Source organism: Trachypithecus francoisi, unplaced genomic scaffold, assembly GCF_009764315.1.
Source record: "Trachypithecus francoisi isolate TF-2019V2 unplaced genomic scaffold, Tfra_2.0 Lachesis_group13, whole genome shotgun sequence".
Classification (NCBI taxonomy): Eukaryota; Metazoa; Chordata; class Mammalia; order Primates; family Cercopithecidae; genus Trachypithecus; species Trachypithecus francoisi.
The window spans coordinates 7,994,773-8,017,980 of NW_022681458.1; the positions used below are offsets into that span (position 1 = coordinate 7,994,773).

The window sequence follows — 23,208 nt, forward strand, 5'->3', positions numbered from 1 at the left end:
TTCAGCCAACGTGTGCAGCCTCGATTTAAGCAAATTCTACATAGCAAATATGGATTTATTTTTAAGTGTGGTTACTCATTTTACAAAATAATCCTTAACTGATTTTTTGAATTGTATTTTTCCCAACAAAGAAGTTTCAATGTCTTTTCTTCAAACAAAATCAATGAGGAAGTCCAAGAGGAGTGCTTAAAAATCAGCACGGAAAGGGTAGACACTCCTGGACACAGACAGCCAGAGAGCAAGGATGACAAATTACCAAAAAATAAAAATAAAAAATGACCAACATCTGTAACACTCAAAGAAATGCTGATAGAAATGATGACGTAGCATTTTCACTAACCATACCAGAAAATTAGCAGTAAAATAATGACTATATCCCATATTGGCAAGAACGTGGATAAATAGTCCTTCCATATGAGGAGAAAATCTGTCAATTGTTACTGCCTTAGGGTAATGGGGGACCAGAAGGCGGAGGAGGGGGGACAGGCAATATACAAAGATTTAAAAGGTGCATACCCTTTATTTAGAAATTTCTCTTTAGAAATAACTCAAAGGAAAAAAGTATTCATGTGCTCAGAAACGAATGCATAGAACTCTTTAACATAGCATTGTATGCTAGCAAAAGCATTGAAACAATCTACATGTTTAACAAGGAACTGATTAATTATGGTGTATCCATAGGCTGGAATACTACTCCACGGCTGAAGATTGTCATATAGATGAAATTGTTATTTGTGGACATGGAAAAAGTTAGCAATGTATTATTAGTTAAATGAGCAAGTTAGATTATGGATGTGTGTACATAGAACAATCCAATTACTATACACGCACACAAGAATAATAGAATAAACACCAGTGTGTTGACAGTATTTACCTCTGGATGGTGGGTTACATGTGCTCTTCATCTTTATTTGTGCTTTCCTATATTTTTCAAATGTCCTATAATGAATATGGATTGCTTTCTGAATCATGAAAAATAATACATTTTATGAAAAAGCAGTTACTGGGTAGCATACTTTGTCATTACTTGAAAATGTCACCAAAAAAAGTACCAAAAGTCAAACTTTGGATTCTACTTATCTGAAAGTCATTTGAAAAATCTTGCGTTTTTCTCCAAAGAAGAACAATTTCAAAATTAAACCCATGACGTCGCTGTCATTTGGAGGCAAAGCAAAGGACATGTAGGAAATGAATTGCCAGCTAGAGGTCCTGGCAACCGCCAAGTGCTGTGGTTTCAGACATTCGTCATCTCCAAGGAGACGAAGCAAAGGAGCAGGCAGTGACCAGGCACCCTGGGGGGTGGGCAGGTAGTAAGTGGGGCTTTCGGCTCTCTCTATCCCATTAGCACCACACCACCCGAGGGTGGAGAAAGATCCTGTCCTTCGGCCATCTCCTATTCTCACTGTTCCTTTGTTTCTTCCTGAGAATATAAACTGTCTGAAGAGGGATAACATCAAGAGTTACATCATTTCTCTGATTATTATGAGATCGCCACTCTCCCAGGGGCCCACTTGGGAGACAGGTCCGAATTCACTCATTCATGTCTGACTTATCTGGTGGCTTCCTTGAGCTGAAGCCCCTTGTCATTTGCTGGCCAAATTGGGGGATTTGTTTCCATTTTATAGTCATATTGTGCTTAATCATTAAATAAGTTTTATGGGAATGTAATGAGTTTTGTCCTGCCTTTTCAACCTCATCCCTAATCTGGAGTACTGAATTTCCCGATTCTCCTGATCCTGGACTGAGTACAATGTATCTTTGGAGAATGGACCTTTATCCCAGGCAGTCCCTTCCTCCCACACATCCTGAACCTGAATCCCACTAGTGATGGGCAGTTCACTACCTCCACAGAACAATTAATCTCATTTCCAGATAGCCCACACTGTTCGACATTGTTCTTTGTACTGAATCAAAATCTTCCTCACTGCAACTTTTATCCATTGTTTGTTTTTTCCCCTGAATCATTCAGAAAAAAGTATGACGCCTGTAGGGCTTCCGTTACATGAAGGCACAGAATGGCCCCCTAAGTCTTCTCCCGGGTCCTATAGCCACCAGCCATGACATGGCTTCAAGACAGAACCAATGAGAGTCCTGAGGCATGTCATTAAGTGTTTCTAGTATCTGGGTGCCATTTTTGAGTATAGTCAAATTCCAGATCTGAACTTCCAAATCCTCTCCCTGATATAAAGACTTTTTGTGCTTTCAGTTAGAATTGAATCACTTTGTCTTTCAAGGCAAAACGGTGGAAAGAAAGACAGTAACTTATCCAAATTGTCAAAACACTTTCTTCATTAAGAACGGCAGTTACATATGTGTGATTGTTAATGACATCCCCAAAGTGACATTTAACATCTTAAAATAATGCTGTTAAAAGAGTTGACTACGATGATTCTTTAAGGTGTGACAGGAGTTCGGGGTCGTGAATACATTTGCATTCTGAAAGCCAGACTTTAGGGCTCACAGCTATAGGGAGAACACAGAAATATGTTATGATCAATATTTAAAGTAATATTTATGAGAACTTTGTCTCCATTTCTAAGTAGTTCAAGAACCCCACAAAAAATGATGCTTTTTGGCAAGTTAAATGTTTCTTAATTGCCACCAATTACCATGTCTAGGTTAGCAAAATTTATATTTTTACTTTCTGAATCTTCAAAATATTTGAGATTACACTAAAGGCGCAGACGGAATCAGCCCTCTATGGAACATGAATCCAGTGGTGGCAGTCAGTGACCATTTTATCAAATACCCTTAGGAAAAAAACAGAAGGCAACACCTGTTCAGCAGCCACTGAAAGACACAACACCTGTGAACAGTAGAACGAGGATTTTAAAGAAAGCAGAGAGAAGGGCCACCTGACCCTATTCCTTAGTCACGTGTACTGGATTCTCCCCTAGATTTTCCACTTCCAAATTGCCCTTGACTCCAAATTTCCTATCTAACAGCGACTTTTCTTTTTTCAGTGGTGTTCCAGGTGGCAGCGGGGGAGCATCTCACGACCCTCCCCTGGGCCAACATCTTCCCCAAGTCACAGGAGTGAGCATCAGGACCTGAGAAGCCTCCTTCCACGTGGTGATCTGCGGGTCTCCCCAAACCGGCCCTGGGAGTTTCTTTGCTCACTTCTGCCTTGAGGGAAACAAGTCCAATCATCAATGAGGTGTCATGATGTATGTTGCATGGTTCTTGTCACCATTTCTTGCACTGTCGTGTCTCCTGTCTACAATTTTTCCTTCCTCTGGGATTCAGGATGGCACATTGTGACTTGGTGGGCTGAGGGCAGGGAGAGGGGGACTGTATGGAGCTAAAACGTGGCCGTAGGATACAGCCCAAGCCTTACACTCGTCTCCTACAACCCTCAGTCCCGAGGTCTTCTCTCCCCTGTCCTCCTACCTCTCTTAACTCCCTCATCCCTCTGCCCACTCCTTGCTCTGTGGTGCCATCTCAGCCTCTGCCCCTTTGCCTGGCTAATTCCAATTCATCTTCTGGGTCTCAGCTTCGATATTCCCTTCCTCCATAAATACTCCCTGAGGCACTCTAGTCAAGGGTTTAAATGTCCTCTCTGTGGCCATCACAACCCCCTGCACAATCCTTAAAATTAGTGTTTCCCACACTTTTTAATTAAGGCCTTTCCATTTTCATTCTCTGTTCCCCACTCCCCTAGATGATGAGCCCTGCTCAAGGGCACAGATAGCTTCTATCTTATTTAGCACCTTATCCACAGGGCCCACTATCTTGTGGTAGGCTCTTGGCATGTATTTGTTGAATCGGCTCTCCCAGGCCCCCTCACTCCCTGCATCGCAGGCTCTCCATGAAATTACCTACCTCACCTCTGGTCTAGCTCCCACCAAATGATGGCCTCCAGGCCCAGCCCATGTGCCGTTGTTCATGGCTGCATCCCCAGAACTGAGACTTCATGTTTGTGCAGGACTGACCCCCTCCTGCAGGAGGACTGCTTTTACACTATTTATTTTTATAGGTGCTAAGCGGGGGGTGCTCCTTTTCATGCTGTGCTTTTCTTGCCTGTGCACAATTTCCACACATCCTTGTGCTCACTCAGTTTTCCAATTTAGATCTGTGGGTAGTGTGGGGTGCGTTTTACAGAACTCTGCCAAAGTGGACTGTGGCAGGAAATGAGGTTGGTAGACTCTTGCTTCTGAAATTTATTAGAACTCAATGATGTTCCTTTCTAACTTTTATCCCCCTACTTAGACATTTTATGAGCACTTTTTTTTTATTGGTTTCTGGAGGCAGTCCAGAATATAAGTGATGATAGGGTTTAGGACCCACTACCTCAAAATATGGCATCATGGCATATTGGATATTTTAAACTGAAAGAACTAGAGGAAAACCACACAATCTCTCTGATCTGACTTTTCCTGCCCCTCTCCCCTGAAGCAGGTCATATCACCTAGGAAGGATTTTCTGACCTTCCCCCTACAGCAGGTCATAGAACCCTCATGTGAGAGGCACCCTCCTTATACGTAGAGGAAAAGAGTGTCCTCATCTCCAAAGACACAGGGATGCAGAGAGAAATGTGAATGCATAGGCCTTGCTAGGTCTCCCAGTTTATTACCATGGGATCATACTCTGTTTGCCCTATCCTATTTCTCCACAACCCTACACTCTTCATTAAACCTACCATTAAAAATGTTCAAGTTTGGCTGAGAACAGTAGCTAACGCCTGTAATCCTAGAACTTTAGGAGGCTGAGGCGGGCGGATCACTTGAGGTCAGGAGTTCGAGACCAGCCTGGTCAACATGGTGAAACCTGTCCCTACTAAAAATACAAAATCAGCCTGGCATGGTGGTGCAACTCTGTAATCCCAGCTACTCGAGATTCTGAGGCAGGGGAATTGCTTGAACTCGGGAGGTGAAGGCTTCAGAGAGCCAAGATTGCGCTACTGTACTCCAGCCGGGGGGACAGAGCGAGACACCATTTCCAAAAAAAAAAAAATGTTGTTTCTTCAGACCTTCCTTTCCTTATGAAGGCTCTGATGCCACATAAAACTTATATTAAATTTATATGCTTTCCTCTTGTTACTCTGTCTTTTGCTATAAGGATCTCAGCCATGAGCCTAAGATAGGTAGAAGAAAATATATTTTTCCTCCCTGACTGTAACAAGATAACCGAATAATTTATAAATATCAAGGAAGCCATCTCAATCCCAAATTACCAAAGGTCATTTTCTGGAGCCAAGTTTATGCATTTTAAAAACATCGACATAGGGCCGGGGGGCAGTGACTCATGCCTGTAATCCCAGCACTTTGGGAGGCCAATGCGGGCAGATCACGAAGTCAGGAGTTCAAGACCAGCCTGGCCAAAATAGTGAAACCCTGTCTCTACTAAAAATACAAAAATTAGCCAGGCGTGGTGGCTGGCGCCTGTAGTCCCAGCTACTTGGGAGGCTGAGGCAGGAGAATCACTTGAACCCAGGAGGCGGAGGTTGCAGTGAGCCGAGATCGTGCCATTGCACTCCAGCCTGGACAACACAGTGAGACTCTGGCTCAAAAATAAATAAATAAATAAATAAATAAATAAATAATCCACATTGACCACAAATGCTGCTCAGAAAGAATGTGCTCAGGAAAGGTTTTTTTCAAGGATGGAAAACATACCCGATCTTCAAATTACCTGTGAAAATATATCAATTTTGGAACAGAAGTAACAGAAAATCAGCTAAGTGCAGAGTATGCTGAAGAAGTTCTTTCTTAAAGATCTGCTGGAACTGCCTGGGCATGGTGAGAATGAGGAAAGGCACCCTGGGGTCAGCCCATGTAATCAGCATTTTCCAGGCGTGAATGCGGCTGCAGATGTCAGGGCATAGAAAATTTGGTTTTAAATTGTTCAAGGCATCAAAGATAATACTGGACTGCTCAAACTACCCAAGTCTAGTATGGTAGATGAGTTAATGAGAGGTAAGCCCCCATGCACCTTGCTCCAAGGGAGCCATACGTTTCTGCTGTGATTTGGGAGTAGGATGGTCAGTGAGAAGCTCTCCTTCTTTTGATAGACCAGCGTTGGGTGGGGGAGGCACTCTCAGAGGACCAGCGCATTCAGCTCAGTGATGCCTAGAGTGGTAGGTGGCCAAACAGGGCCACGATGGCCAAACAGGGCCGTGGATTCTTCCACCCACCGGGCAGGCTGTCCTTCCCAGCCAGAAGCGGAGTCACATTCTCTACCAGCTCCTTCTGGGTGGGCCTGTGACTTGCTTGGACCAATAGAATGCAGCAGAAGTGACGTCATCTGACTTTCTGAGCCACGGCCTCAGGGGCCTTGCCTAGCACCTGCTCTTTGCAGGAACCCAGCTGCTATGTGTGGTGACACTGAGACTCTTTGTGCTGCCTGGCCAGCCTTGCACGTGAGAATGTGTGTGGACGTCCGGACCAGCCAGCCTGGGGCTCAGCTTCCAACCACTGGATTCTTCAAGGAGCAGAGGCAGCCAGCCCAGCCCAGCCCTGCCCTGCCTCGCCCTAGGATGGAACCACAGAATCAAGGGCAAATAAATGCCTTCAGGAAACCAAGTTTCGGGGTGACTTGTTACACAATTATATATAACTGATTCACTTAGAGACCTAAAACGGCCCTCCTTTATTTTTTTCACAAGAAGGTAACTGAAAATGAAAATCCTGAAGGTACCAAAGCATGGTCCAACCCGAGTCATTAACTCTACATCCCTTGTCAGCACACGGGGCCACGTTAAGACCAGAAGGGTGACCAGCAGTCCCTGAAACCAAGGAGGTTCCCAGAAGGCAGAAATTTCCATGCTACAATTGGGATAGTCCTGGGCAGATAGGCATAAGCTCACCCTAACTGAATGGGTACACACTCTGCTAACCTTAACAGGATGGGGTCAAGCTGCTCACCCTAATCAGATGGACGCAGGGTGCTCACCCTAACTGGGTGGGCACAAACTGGCACCCTAACTGGATGAGCACAAGTGGCTCACCCTAACTAGCTGGGTACAATCTGCTCACCCTAACTAGATGGGCACAGGCGGCTCACCCTGACTGGATGGGTACACTCTGCTCACCCTAACTGGATGGGCACTAGCTGGCACCTCAACTGGTTGGACGTAGGCTGCTCATCCTAACTGGTTTCCCAGGATGCAGGACTCTCAGTACTGCATGGGGAAGTCCTGGGCAAACCACAACAAGATGGTCACCCTACGCCCTCGGCACATTTGCCATCCTGAGTCCCTTCCTTCAGAAAAAAATATTAAAAATATTTTATGACTTAGTTGGTATAAAACAAATACATTAATATATGTGAGAACACTTTCTTTAATCTAAAGGCTCATTTTTTTTTCTGGCTTTTAAAGAAAATGTAAAGATGTTCAGGAGCCCCTGAGGTCCTATGGGCCCTGGCACTGTGCCTGATGGAGGAGTTGGCAGCTATACCACCACCCCAGAGATGGATCCTTGGCTTAGGTCTGAGGTTAGGGGGTGAGGAAAAAGGCCAGGGGTACCCTTTCTACCTTTTCTTTTGTGTCCAAACATCCAAACGAATAAAAACAGGTCCCTTCCTCCCTGCATGCTTAATCTGGTTGAGGTGTAACTGCGGGCTAGGAAGATTGTCTGGCTTAGTGATTCTGGGAGAAGCCCAAGCCTGGTGTGGGCTCCTGCAGGGCCAGGAAGAGAGCTGGGTGCCGGCTGCCTGCATTCAAATGACATGCGGCTGACAGCTGCTTCCACTTCAGGGGTAGGGAGAGGTGGCTGGGTGGGGAGCTGCCTGCACCCCAGTTTGTGAGGGCTAAGAAGGTAGGTGACCACATAAGCGTCAGAATGATCCACAGTCTGATGTGTGGATGGGTTGATGGCTGCCTTCCTGAAGAGATTAGTGTGTGGAGTCTGTGGGGTGTCCACCTGGAAACCAGAGGCTGGGGTGGGGGCAGCCACCAGAGAAAACATGGCCAAGTCCTAGGAGTTGGGGTCAGAGGGGACAGCCAAGGGACTCTCTGAAGGACCCCTGAGTGCCCATACAATCAAGGATCAGTTTCAAACATGTGCCAGGCTAGAGGGCATGGAGCAGCCCAGAACAGCATCACTAAGAAAAGGCTTTCAGCTGGCCTTCCCATCCTGTCCCTCTGTGCTCCAGCTGCGGAGGGTCAGTCTCCACAGCTGGTGAATGGGAAAGCCCACTGCCCACCCTCCCTGACAGCCCCATCAGCTGGGAGGGGTGAGTGGGAGGGGGAGTCTCACCGCTGAATAGCAATTAATGGACTGGTTAATATATTGAACTGCACGTTCCTCTCTTTCTTCCTTCCTTCCCTCCTTCCTTCCCTCCCTCCCTCCCTCCCTCCCTCCTTCCTTCCTTCCTTCCTTTCTTTCCTTCCTTCCTTTCAGATGGAGTCTCACTCTGTTGCCCAGGTTGGAGGGCAGTGGTGTTATCTCAGCTCACTGCAAGCTCCACCTCCCAGGTTCAAGCAATTCTCCTGCCTCAGCCTCCCGAGTAGCTGGGACTACAGGCGCACACCGCCATGCCCGGCTAACTTTTTTGTATTTTAGTAGAGATGGAGTTTCACCGTGTTGCCCAGGCTGGTCACGAACTCATGAGCTCAGGCAATCCGCCCGCCTCAACCTCCCAAAGTGCTGGGATTATAGGCATGAGCCACCGCGTCTGGCCACATGTTTCTATTTCTAAACTGAGATGATGTTTTCTCAAGTAAAACAATTGTAAGATTTTCCATTTTCCTAAGAAGAGTCACAAACCCTGCTGGAGTCAGGTTTAAAGGTTCCTAGAGAATACATTTCATGGGAACAATGAAAAGCAAAAACAAAGTCATGATTGGACACTATCCCATGAATTCTGCCTGTTCAACATACTATTTACATTATTACACGATCTGTCCCAAAGTCATTCATTCCCCGCAAAGTAGGCTATCCCAGCAGTTCCACAGTGCTTTCTTCATCTACGCTTCCTCTAGGGCAATTCATTGGTTGGCCTGATGCCTGATCTTTACAGATGTATAGATGTGAACAGTGAAAGAACTTGTGAATAACTTCTTCCTGTTGAGATACACACCAGGCATCCTTCCCTGAAATTAATCGCTGCTTCTGATCCCAAGCCCACATGGATAAACCACTCACAGCAGACAGAAGACTCCATGTTTTTCTCCTTACAGCAACACTTGAAGCACTTCTTCACCACCATGTAGAAGTAAGCGAAGATGACGAAGGGGAAGGGGATATTGAGGCGGCTGCAGTACTCCTGCACCAGGAAGTACCTCTGGAACTTCCAGACCTGGTCATTGTTCTCCTGGACGGTGCCCACCGTGTAGCTGGCAAGGGAAGAGAGAAGGCCAAGACTTAGCATTGCGCATGCCTCATCGCTAAACTGCCAAGTATGGCGATAGTGGTATTAAGCTGTTACTGCAATAGCTTAAGTCCAGACAGGAGAGAAGAACCCAGACTGATACAAGAGCCAAAATACCTCAGCAGGAAGTGAAAGTGGTCTTCAAATCATGCTGGGTCAAAAGTGTGTCTGGCTTTTGGTGTTTTGATTTTTTTAATCACAAAAAAGTGCTCAACAAACTTTAAAATTATTTTATTTCAAGATATTTCAATGATTCTCTTTTTGTGTTCATTTTCTCATGATGTTAGATACAAAGGGGTCCAAGATGTCAACACCCTTGGAACTAGCATGGTGGCCCTCATCCATGTCTAAGTGTAAACAGCCTGGGAAGAAAACAGCTTGTTAGTGTTTATCAAGAGCCTTAAGAATGTTCATCCCTTTGACCCAATGACTTTACTTCTGGGAACTTAACCTAAGAATAAGGAAATACTAAGAAAAAATGTATATGTAAATGAATATATATGTGTGACTATTGGCCACCAGCACCATAGATAACAGCTGCCCCCACCCCCTACTCAAAGAGAAAGAAAGAAACTTAATGTTCATCACTAAGAAAATGTGTCACACATTACAGTTAACCAATACAATTACATTATGCAGCCATTAAAGTTATGAATAATTGTTTTACTATGGGGAGATGCTTATCATATATGCTAAGTGAAAATAATTAGGCTCAAACTTGTGCTTACAATGTGGTTTCGTTATGCAAATCTCAGTTCACAAAGAGAAACAGATCAACCACAAATGGCGGTCACCTTGGGCATCCCGTCTTGGGCACTCTTTATTCTCTTTTGCATTTGCTTTCCAGCATGGCGCAATGAGTATGAATTACTTCCATAATGATTTAAATGTTTATTTTGTGTCTTACTCCAAAATAGATAATGCCAAGGATTTCTCTGTTACAAATTAAACCAAAACTATAAAATAGCTAACACTTATTATAAACCAGACACTGTTCTAAGCGGTCTGCTTAAATTAATTGGCTTTATCTACAAACAACTCTCTGATGTATGTCTATTATCTATGATGTCTATTATCATCTACAATGAACAGATCAGGAAATGGAGGCACCACAAAGGTAAGTGAATTGTCTGAGTCCCCCAGTTAGGAAGTGTGGAATCCGGGATTTGGACCCCACAATCCAGCCCCACGTCTATTTGCCTCACTGCTACATGATACCACCTCACAGAGGGGAGCGGGAAATGTTTTAAGCAATGCTCTATTTCAAAAAAGGGGTTTGAGATGTGCTTCCTTTCAAAAGGATTTTACTGGGCTACTTGCTAGCTTAGCATTTTAGATAACTACAAAGTATATGACAATGTGCAAAGTTCAACCATCCAAGACATTTTTATTGCTAATATCAAATCATCCTTTCAAGAGCCAAAGAAGCTGCAACGAACTGTTTGAAGGCAAATCCTGATGGGGGAAGCATTCAATTATCCAAATTCTGGGGAACATCCTCAATGAGGTCAGGCAGAAGAATCGATTACATATGTTATGAGACCTCATTCTTGCACCTTAGTACATTACATTATATTACATTAGACTTAAATATCTTAAGCAAAAAAAAATGTCAGATATCTCTGCAAAACACTCACCTACACAGACAATGGTTATGGTTTTGCTTAAAGTTTAGCTTCGTTTATCTTGGTGTTTAATAATGAATGGAACACCTCTGCAATCTACACTAGGGTCTGGATCCTGTGTAAGGCAGACGTGTAGTAAGTGCCTCTTGAACAGGGTGAGATCCTTAAAGGGAAAGGATTTATGTTTATTAAACATCTCTTACATGTAAGCTCCTATACCAGGCATGTAAACTGGTTGCTTGACTGATCCTCATATCATCCCTGAGTGGTAGATTGCTTAGGCGAAAAACAGCCAGGACTGGGATGTATTACCGTGTAGCCAATCCAATCTAGCAGCCAGCCTGGCATTTCTTCTAAATGTAGGTCAGGTTGCTTTAAGGCTAATACCAAGCATCATTATCCACCCTCTCTAGTCCGCAGCTGGTTCTGTTGCCTACAAAATGCACTGCATGCTTCTGCTGCTGCAACGAGACAGGTGTGCATGCAGCAGCCCCAGATTAGGGAAGGCCAGGCTAAGAACTTGCCAGAAATCAGAGTTTACTACTTGGACCAGAACAACTATTACCATTCAAATTATCGTCCCTAGAAGTAACTTGAAATATTCGAATTTGGGGAATTTAACCTAAAAATAAGACGAGATGAACGTGAAGATATTTTAAGCAATATTGTATTTCCAAAAAAGAAATAGATGCTCTATTTCAAAAAAGGAAATGGAATATTTGACTATATATCTGGTCAAAAAAATGGATTATACTGACTTCTCAGAACTCTAACACCAAAGAAAAAATTAAAACAACTGCATCCATTTTCGTGCATTGATGTTGTTTTCTGAGGTATTATTCCAAAGGAAGCAATAAGTCCTATTGAAAGGAGAAACTTCCAGGATGCTCAGAGCAGGGGAAAGCATTCTCTCCGGCAAGTGGGCCCCCGTCTTCCTCAGAGAGCTCAGAGTGGAAATGCAGCCCAGCAGAGTCCACGTAGGAAGAGATTTATTGCACCATGGCTTAAGTGGCCACTTGGAGTCAGCGAAAAACATATCTTCTAGATCATCTAAAATAGGGATTGGAAAACTGCAACTTGGGACCAAGCCAAGCTCCCCACCTGTTTTTGTACAGTCCATGGGCTAAGAATGGCTTTTACAAAGCAGGGAAGTGCGGGTGGGTACAGCATCACTGAATACTGCTTCTTTTGACACATCTGACCAATGACCCTAGCTGGCCCTTACAGAGAAAGTCTGTGATCCCTGAGCTATAGTGCACGTAGGCCAGTGCCCGTGAATAAGGCTTTGTGTTTATATCATTCCCTACTTTAAAGAGCTCTGCCTCATATGTCACCCATCATTTGTTCCTCAGGACAACCAGGTTGACTGCACGGCCCCTCCTGCTGGAAGGGTACCTTCCTCTGTACCTCAAGGGCAAAGGTGGATCCAGTGAGCAGCAATGCTTTCCCAGACAAATAGCAGAAATCCCAGGGGGTGTGAGTGAACCAGCTGAAAACTGGACATTAATACCCAAAAGCCGTTTTGCATAAATAATGCATATTCAGGATCGACTAGGCTGAGATTTATTTATACACTGAGGTCCACCTGCCCCAGACGGCAGCAACTTCCAAAATGTTCTGTTTCTCTCAAGTCAGTCCAGGGCTCAGCCAAACAGACATGAGGGTTCTCCAGAGGGGGGCTCCTAATGGAGTGATGCTTCCACCTGCTTTCCTAAAACAATGTTTTTGTTCTGTAGACACTGTTTTCAAATTCTGTAAAGGGGAGAGTGAACTCTGCAGAAAAGGATTTTCTGGGCCAGCACATATACACCCCCTCAGCAAAGCAAGCATCGGAGCGGCTTACAGACCATCTCTCATGCCCAGGGTCTCACCCGCCCCAACTGAGATGGTTCTCAAAGTCTCCTTGACAACCAGTGGCCATCTGGTGTTGTCCCTGAGAGAATTCTGCAATTTTCCCTTTGTGCATCTCTCCAGCAATATCTTGTGCCCTTGGCGTCCTGTCCTTGGCAAACACCCAGCTGGCTGGAGACGTGCAGTGACAGCTGAGGTCCATCTCCTGAAACCAGTTGAGCACCTTCAGCTGAGCAGGAGAGGAGGAGGAAGGAGAGACCCTGCAGAGGGACAGTAGTTCAGAAACTCACTGAGAGTGGAAATGGTACCAAGAGGGAATAGACGTTTAGAATTTAGATAGCTTTGTACATAAATGAAGTCCAGAAGTACGCTAAAAAAAATACACCATGACCATGGAATAGGATGACTAAATATTAAAAACATTTATATCATTCATCATTTGTACAATACATCATAATACTAGATCAAAAGGAAAAATAGCATTTCAATAGCTGCTAGAAAGTCTTCTGGCAACATATAACATCCTTTTCTGATTAGGAAAAGAAAGAGAAAGGAGCTTAATAAACAAAAAAGAGGAGGAACTTTCCATGACATGATAAAAAGAAAAAAAAAAAAAGAAAGGTAATTTAGTAAGGAGAGTCATTCCAGAATAAATAAGGAAAACTTTAATATCCTTCCTATGTACCAAAAAGTAGTCACTGAAAAAACATAATAGAAAAAGTACCTTACTTTTTTTCCCCCCACCATAAGTGGCTGGAAATAAAGTAACAAGGAATCTGCCAGATGCATATGAAAAAGACCATAAAACTTTACTGGGAAATTATATATGTTTGAATAAGTGAAAATCATACCATTTCTTCTCAATAGTAGGATGCTAAATTCCCTTAAATGATTCTACAAAGCTAACATCATCACAATAAAATTCACAAGAATTTTTGGGGGAAGGAGAAAGAAGAAAGAATTCACAAGACAAGCCTTAGGCTCCTCTGTACAATTAAATATAGAAGAAATGCCAGAAAAGTTTTGAATAAGAATAATGAGGGAAACTTGTACAACAGATGTTAGAATGATTTAAAAAAAAAAAAAATTCAGTAATCAAAGCCATTTGGTAGTAAAAAACAAAATATAAAGACAGATCCACAGAACAGAATGCCAAGTCTGCAAAAAAATTCGCAAGGAAAAAGTAGATGCTAAAACAATGGCAGAATTTTCAAATACATTGAAATACAAGAACTTGTCAGCTAGCTCTCTATCAGATGGACGCCTCATCCAAACTTTGCATAGATTTCATGCATTTTCCTTTGTCGCTCCTTCCCCAGCACACAGGCAATATCTAGCCAGTACTGCTCCACGGCCCATGGTGACACTGACTTTTTGCTCTCTCTGATGCACTGGTGTGTATGTTAAACAGTGTAACACATCCTGGTTCCCCTCTCATTCTGCAACATCAAAAAAGCAAGTACAAAGCCAACAACAGCCAACAGTAAGAGCTGACCAGCGATTGGATCGCACTGATTTTGGAAGGGATAATTCAGGTTAGTATATTGCTAACAGAGTAAGCAACTAAGACTGTGCCATATACCTGCACGAAGACTCATGAAATTTCTCTTCACCTTCAGGAAAATGTCCAAATTCTTTAATATGCCATAAAAGACCCTCCATGACCTAGCTCCTGCGGACTTTTCCACCCTCCCTGGCTCTTGATTCCTCCTCAGACTAACATTATCTCCCCTACTTCTACATCTCCTACCAACACTCCGGGCTCTGGGTACATGATCCTTCAAGCAAACATCACCCCCATCTAGCAGCTGCTGCGGATCCTAGGCTCCCCTAGCCAACAGTCTCACAATTAATAACTCCCTCCTCTGCAAATAGCCTCTCCATGCTGTTTACATTATATTACATTATATACATAATATTCAAATGTTTCCATGTCATCTCTTCCCTTAACAGCAGGGACTTAACCTTTCTCTGCCTCCCACTCCTTATGTGTAAAATGGCAATAAGGCAGCCTGCACCTGAAGCAGGTTGGATGAGGTGGTCAGAGCCTCCCTTAACAGGAAACAAGAAACTTGTCAAACTGATGAAGAGAACAAACTGCCTAACAGTGCACAGACCGCATCCTGAGCTCGTGGTTAGAACGTCCTACAGCAAAAAGGCAGGAGCAAAAGGGAAGAATCCCCACACTTGCACAAGCACAGAAACCTGTGATTAGTGTCCTTGGGCTGAACTGTGCTCATTATAATAGTAAAAAACGCACCCCCAGGTGGAGATTTAAAATGCTTATGAGACATGTGATGGATGTACATGTACTAGCATGTACAGCCACTGCACGTGCAGGTCTAAGAAACCACTCCTAACATGCTTAATAGCAACACCCCTTTCCATTCCTTCATGAATAATTATGCAAATTTCCCATAAAGGGACATCCCCCAGTATTAGACAGAGCTGTCTTGCCTTTGAACGGCCCGTTCTGACCAAATGCTGGAGTGTGTTTTGGCTTTGCAATCCATTCTCTTGCTTGCTTTTACTTTTGACTCACCTTCAAATTCTTTTCTGTCCTGAAGTCAAGAACCTGAACTAGCCCACCGGCTACACACCTACACAAAAATGAGTCATCATTAAATGAGGTGACCCCTGTAAACCACTTGAACCTGTGCCCAGCATGGGAAAGCTTCAATAAATATTAGCTATTGTTACTATTACAATGATCTGCGCTCTTCTTTCTATCCTTTTCACCCCAATTCAATAACCTCCCTTAGACTGTTCACACACCACTCAAACCTTTAGTTTGTATCAAGTCATTATTTTCTTCTTTCTACTTTTCTGCATGTTTATATTATTCCTAAGATCTGAAAAACATTTTTAGAAACTATTCGACATCAGGACATGTTTGACGAGTCCTTTTCAGAACTGCATGGGGTGAACTTATCTTCAGGACACAATGCTTATAAACACCCTAGCTCCTGGTAAGTCAACCTGGAGTCATTTACTGACTTTAAGTTCACTTCCTGCCTCTGATAAGCCACACAGGGCCTGTGATCGATAATTTTAATGTAGAATAATCACAGATGTTCACGTCCATTTCCTTTCTCTGTTGAATACCATCTAGAGAGCACTCCAATACTCCTTCAGAATTCCCAAGGGTACATTTGCATTGCAGTTAATAAGGTTGCCATTGTGTATGGTTAAGCTTTTAAATGAGTATTTTGATGTGGTGCCAGGGAAGGGTCACAGCCTGGGGCCATCTGCTCACAGAATAAGCCCTGAACAACTTTAACAATGACCAGAAACAGTGTTCCAAGGACTTAACCTAAGGATACCAACACGGCATCTCTCGCTGTTCTGGAGTTCCCGGACAGGTATTAGCAAGGAAAGGGCCTCTGGTTCAAGCCGGAGCTAATCGAGAAGGCTCCCCAAGGACAGGGATGTTGCAAGTTGTCACACTTAAGCACTGACTACTGGGGCAACAGTAGGATGTGATGCAGTGGCTCTGGCCTCATGGGGAAGAGACCTGAGTTAAGCCAGATAACGCGCGGCCAGGACCACAGTCACTCAGCTGTTGGGACTTCATCTCCTTCACCTGAAAGTGACAGACGAGGCTCCCATCCTGCTCAGCTCCAAATTCAATCATTTCATTATCAGAATGCAGGTAATGGATTACAAAAGTGCCACGGTTCTCGTGAATGACTCCTTCAGACAGCTCACAGTGTGTAGATTCAAGAGAGCTCTAAATACCATGTGCCTCGCTGAGATTTACCGAGTTAGCATAACTCAAAGGCCATGGCTTTAGGAGCTGTCGGTCTTTTTGTTTAATGTCTGTAAATATAGTTAGTGGTAAGTTCTTACAGGACTATGCAGTGTAGCTGCAATATCTTATCACTGTAAGGAAAGGCCTGAAGCCATCCCACTTCCCCCTCGCCTTTGCTTCAGGTTTTGGGATTGGTCTGCTTTTTTTCCCTCTCTTGTGGAGACATAATCACCCATCACCTGCTGCTTCTCTCTGCAGCTCAGATGTTGGCCCCTCTGATGTTTGGACACCATTTGGACATCATGACATTGGCTGGCTGCCTGTGGGTCAGACAGGCTTCTGGATGCCCAAGTCCCTCCCTGCCACCAGCTAGGTGGTGAAGGAGAGTTTCACCTTCCCTCCTTAGGGCCATGTGGAACTAGCAGCCACATAATCTTCATGGCCCAGACACCAAGCACAGAGCAGATGTTAAACATTTACGTGATGATTCTCTTGCTGATTTGTTACTCACCATTGATGCTTCTCAGTATATAATACACCAGGAAACTAAGCTCATAACTAATAACTAAATAATGAACTAAACATGGGTAAGAACCCATTTTTTTTCATTCACTGAATAAACCCACAAAGTGCCAGGTGCTGAGATGGCAGTCACAATCTTCACCCTCCAGAGTTCACCGTTTGCAAGGAGAGAAGGTTGTTACTATGCGAGTAAAGAAGTGTCGCAGGGACTCAAAGAGCCTCTGTGTAGAGTGGGGAGGCCATCAGGTACCACCCTGGCAAAAGACGATTCCTGTCTCTGTAAAGAGCAAGCAGGAACCGGGCAGGAAGAGAAGTTCAGGATGGAACAGGCAATCCAGAGAGAAGACAAGCATGTGCAAAGCATCAGGCGTGGCAGATCACCCCGTTTAAGGACGAGCATATGGGAGGCCTGCCAGGGGACAGACAGCAGGGAATGAGCATGGTGGGGAAGCTGAGAAGCCTGAAATTTATCCTGAATGCTGTAGGGAAATACTGAAATCCTTCCGAAATTTTAAGCAGAACAATGACTGTGTTAGTCCATTTTCACACTGATGACAAAGACATACCCAAAACTGGGCAATTTACCAAAAAAAAAAAAAAAAAAAAAAAGACATTTAATGGACTCATAGTTCTACCTGGCTGGGGAGGCCTCACAATCATGATGGAAGGCAAGGAGGAGCAAGTCACATCTTACGTGGATGGCAGCAGGCAAAGAGAATGAGAGCCAAGTGAAAGAACCATCAGATCTTGTGAGACTTACTCATTACCATGAGAACAGTATGGGGGAAACTGCCCCCCATGATTCCATTATCTCCCACTGGGTCCCTCCCACAACATGAGGGAATTATGGGAGCTACCATTGAAGATGAGACTGGGGGGGGAAACGGGCAAACCGTATCAGCGACATTTTAGAAACATCACTTTTGGTCACAGTGTAAAGAAGACTGGAGTGGACTGCAGAAGGACATCTCCAGACACTGGGAGACCAGATGGCAACACACTGCTCAGTCCTTTTGATATGTGACGTCCCCAGAGGTATGTGCTTCCACACAGTCCTGCTCAGAGGGAGGCCACTGGCCAGATACGGCAGGTGACTTTCCTCTGTAGTCCTTGGGCATCTTGGAATTTCAGGGCTCTATTTTACAATTGTCTTTTCCTTATATTCTTTTCTAAATTATGAATGTCATGTGTGCTCATTGTAACCAGTGAAGTACATACTTGATTTTTAAAGTCCATGTTTTTACTGTTATAGAAAACAATATTATGCCATAAAATTAATTTGAAATTTGTTTTTTATATTTAAAAAATATCATCCTTTCAAGTTAATAGATACAGATCAAACTTTGTCTTTTAGGAGCGGCATAATATTCTACAGTGTGGATACAGCACACTTTCTTTAACCTTTCCCTAGTGATAGACATCAAATAGTGATCTAACAAACACCTTTGTACATCCATCTTTAGGACAGATTCCCAGATGTGAGAGGTTCCAACAGAGGTTTGCATGTTTTTCCTTTAATAACTATTTACCAATTACTTTCCTAAGAATAGGAAGTGAGTCAGGTTCCCAGTAGCAATGTCCATTTTCCAGCGTCATCCCAACACCAGAGACTCCCTTTAACTTTCGTTCATCTGCTGGGTTCAAAACAGTGTTTCATTGTTTCCATCTGAAACATTGTTTCATTTGTTTCCTATCCACAAAATTGAGTCCTTTTTTATACGCGTATTGGCCATTGGACTTTTCTTTCTCTGAATTATTTATTTTCTCTGACAAGTTTTCTATGGGTTGCCTTTCTCTTATAAATTCACAGGAGCTCTTTCTCTATTAGGAAATTCATTATACGCAAACATTTCCCCTAATTTATCAGTTATTTCCACTAATTTATCAGTTATTATATTAAACTGTTTTATGTAATCAAACATGTTTATCTTCTCATTCAGAGTTTCTAGGTTTCTGGTTTTGAATTAAGAGTTCCCTTCCACCCAAAGGTTTAACAAATAATATATTAAATGTGCATATTTGTTGGTTAGTTTTATTTCTGACAGTGACGGGATTGTGCACTTAAAATGCTGATATACCTTAAAGGAACAATATAAAACTAAGGCTCTCCCACTGAAACTGCCACTGGGGCTCTTTGCAACCCTCCTAAGAAAGATGGAGAGGAAATGAAAAACCTGATTTTCTAAATGTATAAAGAAGAATTACCCATATTATTCCCTCCAACCTCATCAGGCATGAGCCCTAAAGGAGAGTCATTCTCTTGTCTCTGCTCTTTGTATTCCGATTTAAACTGAGAAATTTAAAACAGTAACTAACTAAAGCCTGAGTCCTGGAATCCTAGAATCCATACCACTGAGCCCCATAGCATATAAGGCACCTTGGAGACGAGTTAAACCACATTTCTGTCACCAAGGGATGATGTTATCACCAACTTCACGGAGCTCCAAAGAGCTTGCTAAATGGATGTCAAATACGTAGCCTGGATTTGATGGAGATTGTCACAGGTGCTTGTCTTCAGTGTCAAATAAACTCAAGGCACAGCTTATATTTTTAATATGGTCCCTTTAAAAAGGCCCCACTCCCTCTAGTCCACCAATCCCCCAGAAGATCTCTAAAGTATGTTCCTCAAGGGTGGGACCTTTGCGATGCTCCCAGCACCTCCGGCCTGGCCCGGGACCTGGCCTACGGTAGACATCAGTGAACGTGTGACTGAACACATACCCAAACATGGCGACCAGCAGGTTGACCAGCAGGATGTTAGTGGATAACATGTAGATGCACACCAGGGGGATGGTGACCCACTCAGGGAACCGGGGCAGGTTGTGCTCATCCAGCTCCACACACAGTGGCTTGGACTCATTCCCAGTGAAGGTGCAGTGGGCAAAGTCATATGTGGTACCTGAGGATGTAGAAACCAAGAGGCAAAGTGAGGACCCTCTGGAGGGGTGAGAGTGATGGCATCCCCAGGGTCCCAAGAACGTGATGGTCATGAAATGTCTTAGGTCATGTTCTAAGGCACTTTATCCAAACAAGTCACAGTCCTTAGAATCACCTGTTCATCCACTCAATGCATATTTACTGAGCAGCTACTAAGAACAAGATCAAGATAAAAGGAAGGGCCAAGTGAACATGTTCTTTGCCCTCAAAAAGTTTCCAGCCTCTTTGGATAGGCAGATAATCAACCACACACATTTAAAGTCTCAGCCCATGAAAAGTGCTAAGAAGGACACACACAGTGCTCTGAGGGGCATAAACTGAGACAGCTCATCCAGGAGCAGCTTCCTAAGGAGGAAGGGTCTCAGAACTGAGAGCAGAGGATTAGCAACAGGAACATGAACTAATGGGGAGGGTGGGAGCCTAGAGCACCCCACAGAGGCAACAGCATGTGCAAAGGCCCTGTGGTGGGAGCGAGGTGGGGGTTGTAAACATCAGTGGAAATGAGAGAATAAGATGTGCACTGAGCAGACATATTAACTTTTAACATCTTTTTTTTTTTTTTTTTTTTAGACGGAATCTCGCTCTGATGCTGAGGCCGGAGTGCAGTGGCACGATCTTGGCTCACTGCACCCTCCACCTCCCAGGTTCAAGTGATTCTCCTGCCTCAGCCTCCCGAGTAGCTGGGACTATAGGTGCATGCCACCATACCCAGCTAATTTTTAGTAGAGGCAGGGTTTTACCCTGTTGGCCAGGCTGGTCTCAAACTCTCGTCCTCAGGTGATCCACCCGCCTCAGTCTCCAAAAGTGCTGGGATTACACGCATAAGCAACCATCCCCGGCCTATTTTTGAAATTTTTACACTGAAGTGATGGGAAGCCATGAGGCTGTTTTAAGCAGAGGAATGACACGTCAGATTCCCTTTTCCAAAGAATCTCCCTGGCTGCAGCACAGATCAGAAGGGGTTTGAGGGGAAGGAAGGTGAGGAGGTTGTACCTAAGACTCAGGCAGGCAAGCGATGAGGATGGCTTGCAGGGTGGCAGTGGTGACGGAAAAAACAGATTTCAAAAAAACATTTGGGAGATAAAAATCAACAAAACTAGTGGATGAATTGAATAGCGGGGAATGAAATCCGAGAAGGTGTTAGGCACAACACTGAGGCTTCTGACAGCTCTGTTCACTCAACTGTGTGGATGCAGGCAGCAGAACTTCACAGGAGGACACTGGGGGAAGTTTGGGTCTGGAAGTGAGCATCAGGACCCTTTCATTAGGATGTGCCAAGGTGCGTCTGAGAAATCTCAGAGGAGGGGGCACTGGGTACAAACGTCTGGCCTCTGAGAGCTGCTCTGTGCCAGAGATCCTCATCCGAGTGTGTGTGGGGTCATGCCGGCCAGTGAAAGGCCCCAGAGAGAAGATGGTGCTTTACCAGTTTTGCCCATGAAACAGAGACAGCAAAGTGGAGTCGCTTCCCGGGGGCACACAGCACATGAGTGGCTACCCTAGATCTGAACCCCACCTGCCAATTCCTCTTTAGATTCCAATGGAACTAAAACCACAGACGTGGAGGGTTGTTATGAGGACGAAATGCATCTGTTTCTGTAAAGCGGCAGGCACAGTGTGCAGACCGGATGTGACAAGACCAAGGTGCCTTTCCGCCACTGCAGGGGAAAAGAGTTGTTTCTAAGGTCTTGGAAGAGGCTTCAGCAGACGGGGCCAGAGAGACTTATGAGGCCAGGAGGATCACAGAGAAAACAACAGGCATGAAGAACTGTGACCAGGAGCAGGCTCTGGCTCAGGGAAACCAGGAAGGTTTTATCGCGGCAGGACAGGAAATGACGAGCCAAGGCTATTGTCCGCATCCTAAAGATGCTTCAGCCCGCCATCCAAAACACACACAATTTACATAGCCCCTCACTTTCCTTCTGTAAATCGGGTGTGGGCAAATTAAAACCATCTGTGCCACCATCAGCCTGCCTCCAAAAACCAGTTGGCAGTGGACTAACTAACGCCGGAAGTCTAAATGCCAGGTTCCAATGTGGATTTTCCAGTGTTGCTCTTTTTGAAAGAAATGGGAGCCCAATCACTCTGTCACATGGGTGAGTACAACTCACAACCCTCGTTTCTAAACTAGTAAGCCTTGTTGCCTTCAATTACCACATTGTTATTGAAAATATCAGAATCACTATTTTTGAAAAGGTTTAACAATTGAAATGTTGAGCACCATCTGCAAGGCTGATGGAAAATCTTGCTTAAGAGCAAAGAAGAGGTTTCGAGGAGCTACTTTTTACTATGTGGTGCTGGAGTCTGTTTCACATGCATGCTTCTGAAGTGCGGTCTCTGGGGCAGCCCTGGGGGCTGGTTCAGGGAACAAATGCCTCGTCCAAGCTCTTTCCACCTGACCCAAGTTAGGCTTACCGTCCACGTCACTGGGCACCTGGCCGAACATGGCCAGGTAGGGCTCGTAGATGACCGAACGGAATATCCACCTCCAGCGCTGCTCGTTCTGCCTGAGGATCCCTTGCCTGGCCACGCCGAAGGCCACCATCCACACCGCAAAGAGGAACAGGAAGAAGAACACATCGATGAGCTGTCGGGGGAGGACAGGAGAGCGCAGTCAGGACTGTGCCCACAGTCGGCAAGTCCCCCTGGCCTGGCTGTCCTCAGTGGGCCATGGAGAAGAGCAGCGGTTCCAGGCTTCAGAGCATCTAAGTCACCCAGAGTTCACTGACTAATTGACAAAGGCGGTCATCATCATGTTTGGATCTTAAGACATCTGTCTTCCAGAGTTAAAACCGGTTGGATGCATTTTTGCTTACTGATCTCCAAACCAGCCCAGCAACAGCAGCTTTCTGAGTGGGAGCCCAGCTCTAGAGCAAAGGAGGAATCTAAGTTCTGGAGGACCTCTCTGCCCCTATACCTCATGATTTTGATACACTTTTAACCCCAAAATTATTTTCATAGTTTGTTGGTTTGTTTGTTTGTTTGGAAAATAAAAGCTATCCTTGGCCGGGCGCGGTGGCTCAAGCCTGTAATCCCAGCACTTTGGGAGGCCGAGACGGGCGGATCACGAGGTCAGGAGATCGAGACCATCCTGGCTAACACGGTGAAACCCCGTCTCTACTAAAAATACAAAAACTAGCCGGGCGAGGTGGCGGGCGCCTGTAGTCCCAGCTACTCGGGAGGCTGAGGCAGGAGAATGGCGTGAACCCGGGA

General features: G+C 44.6%; 1 protein-coding gene across 2 annotated transcripts in view; it reads right to left on the reverse strand.

Annotated features, from left to right (window-relative positions):
* The window catches only part of TRPM8 (transient receptor potential cation channel subfamily M member 8), a 91,740-nt gene that overhangs the window by 12,871 nt on the left and 55,661 nt on the right, over positions 1 to 23,208 (reverse strand). For both annotated transcript variants that reach the window (XM_033229816.1, XM_033229817.1), the window contains exons 19-21: positions 22,411 to 22,582; positions 19,783 to 19,960; positions 9,087 to 9,277 (exon numbers count right to left, since the gene is read on the reverse strand). In XM_033229816.1, the coding sequence (XP_033085707.1) occupies positions 9,087 to 9,277; positions 19,783 to 19,960; positions 22,411 to 22,582 (541 nt within the window). The remainder of the gene's footprint in view (positions 1 to 9,086; positions 9,278 to 19,782; positions 19,961 to 22,410; positions 22,583 to 23,208) is intronic.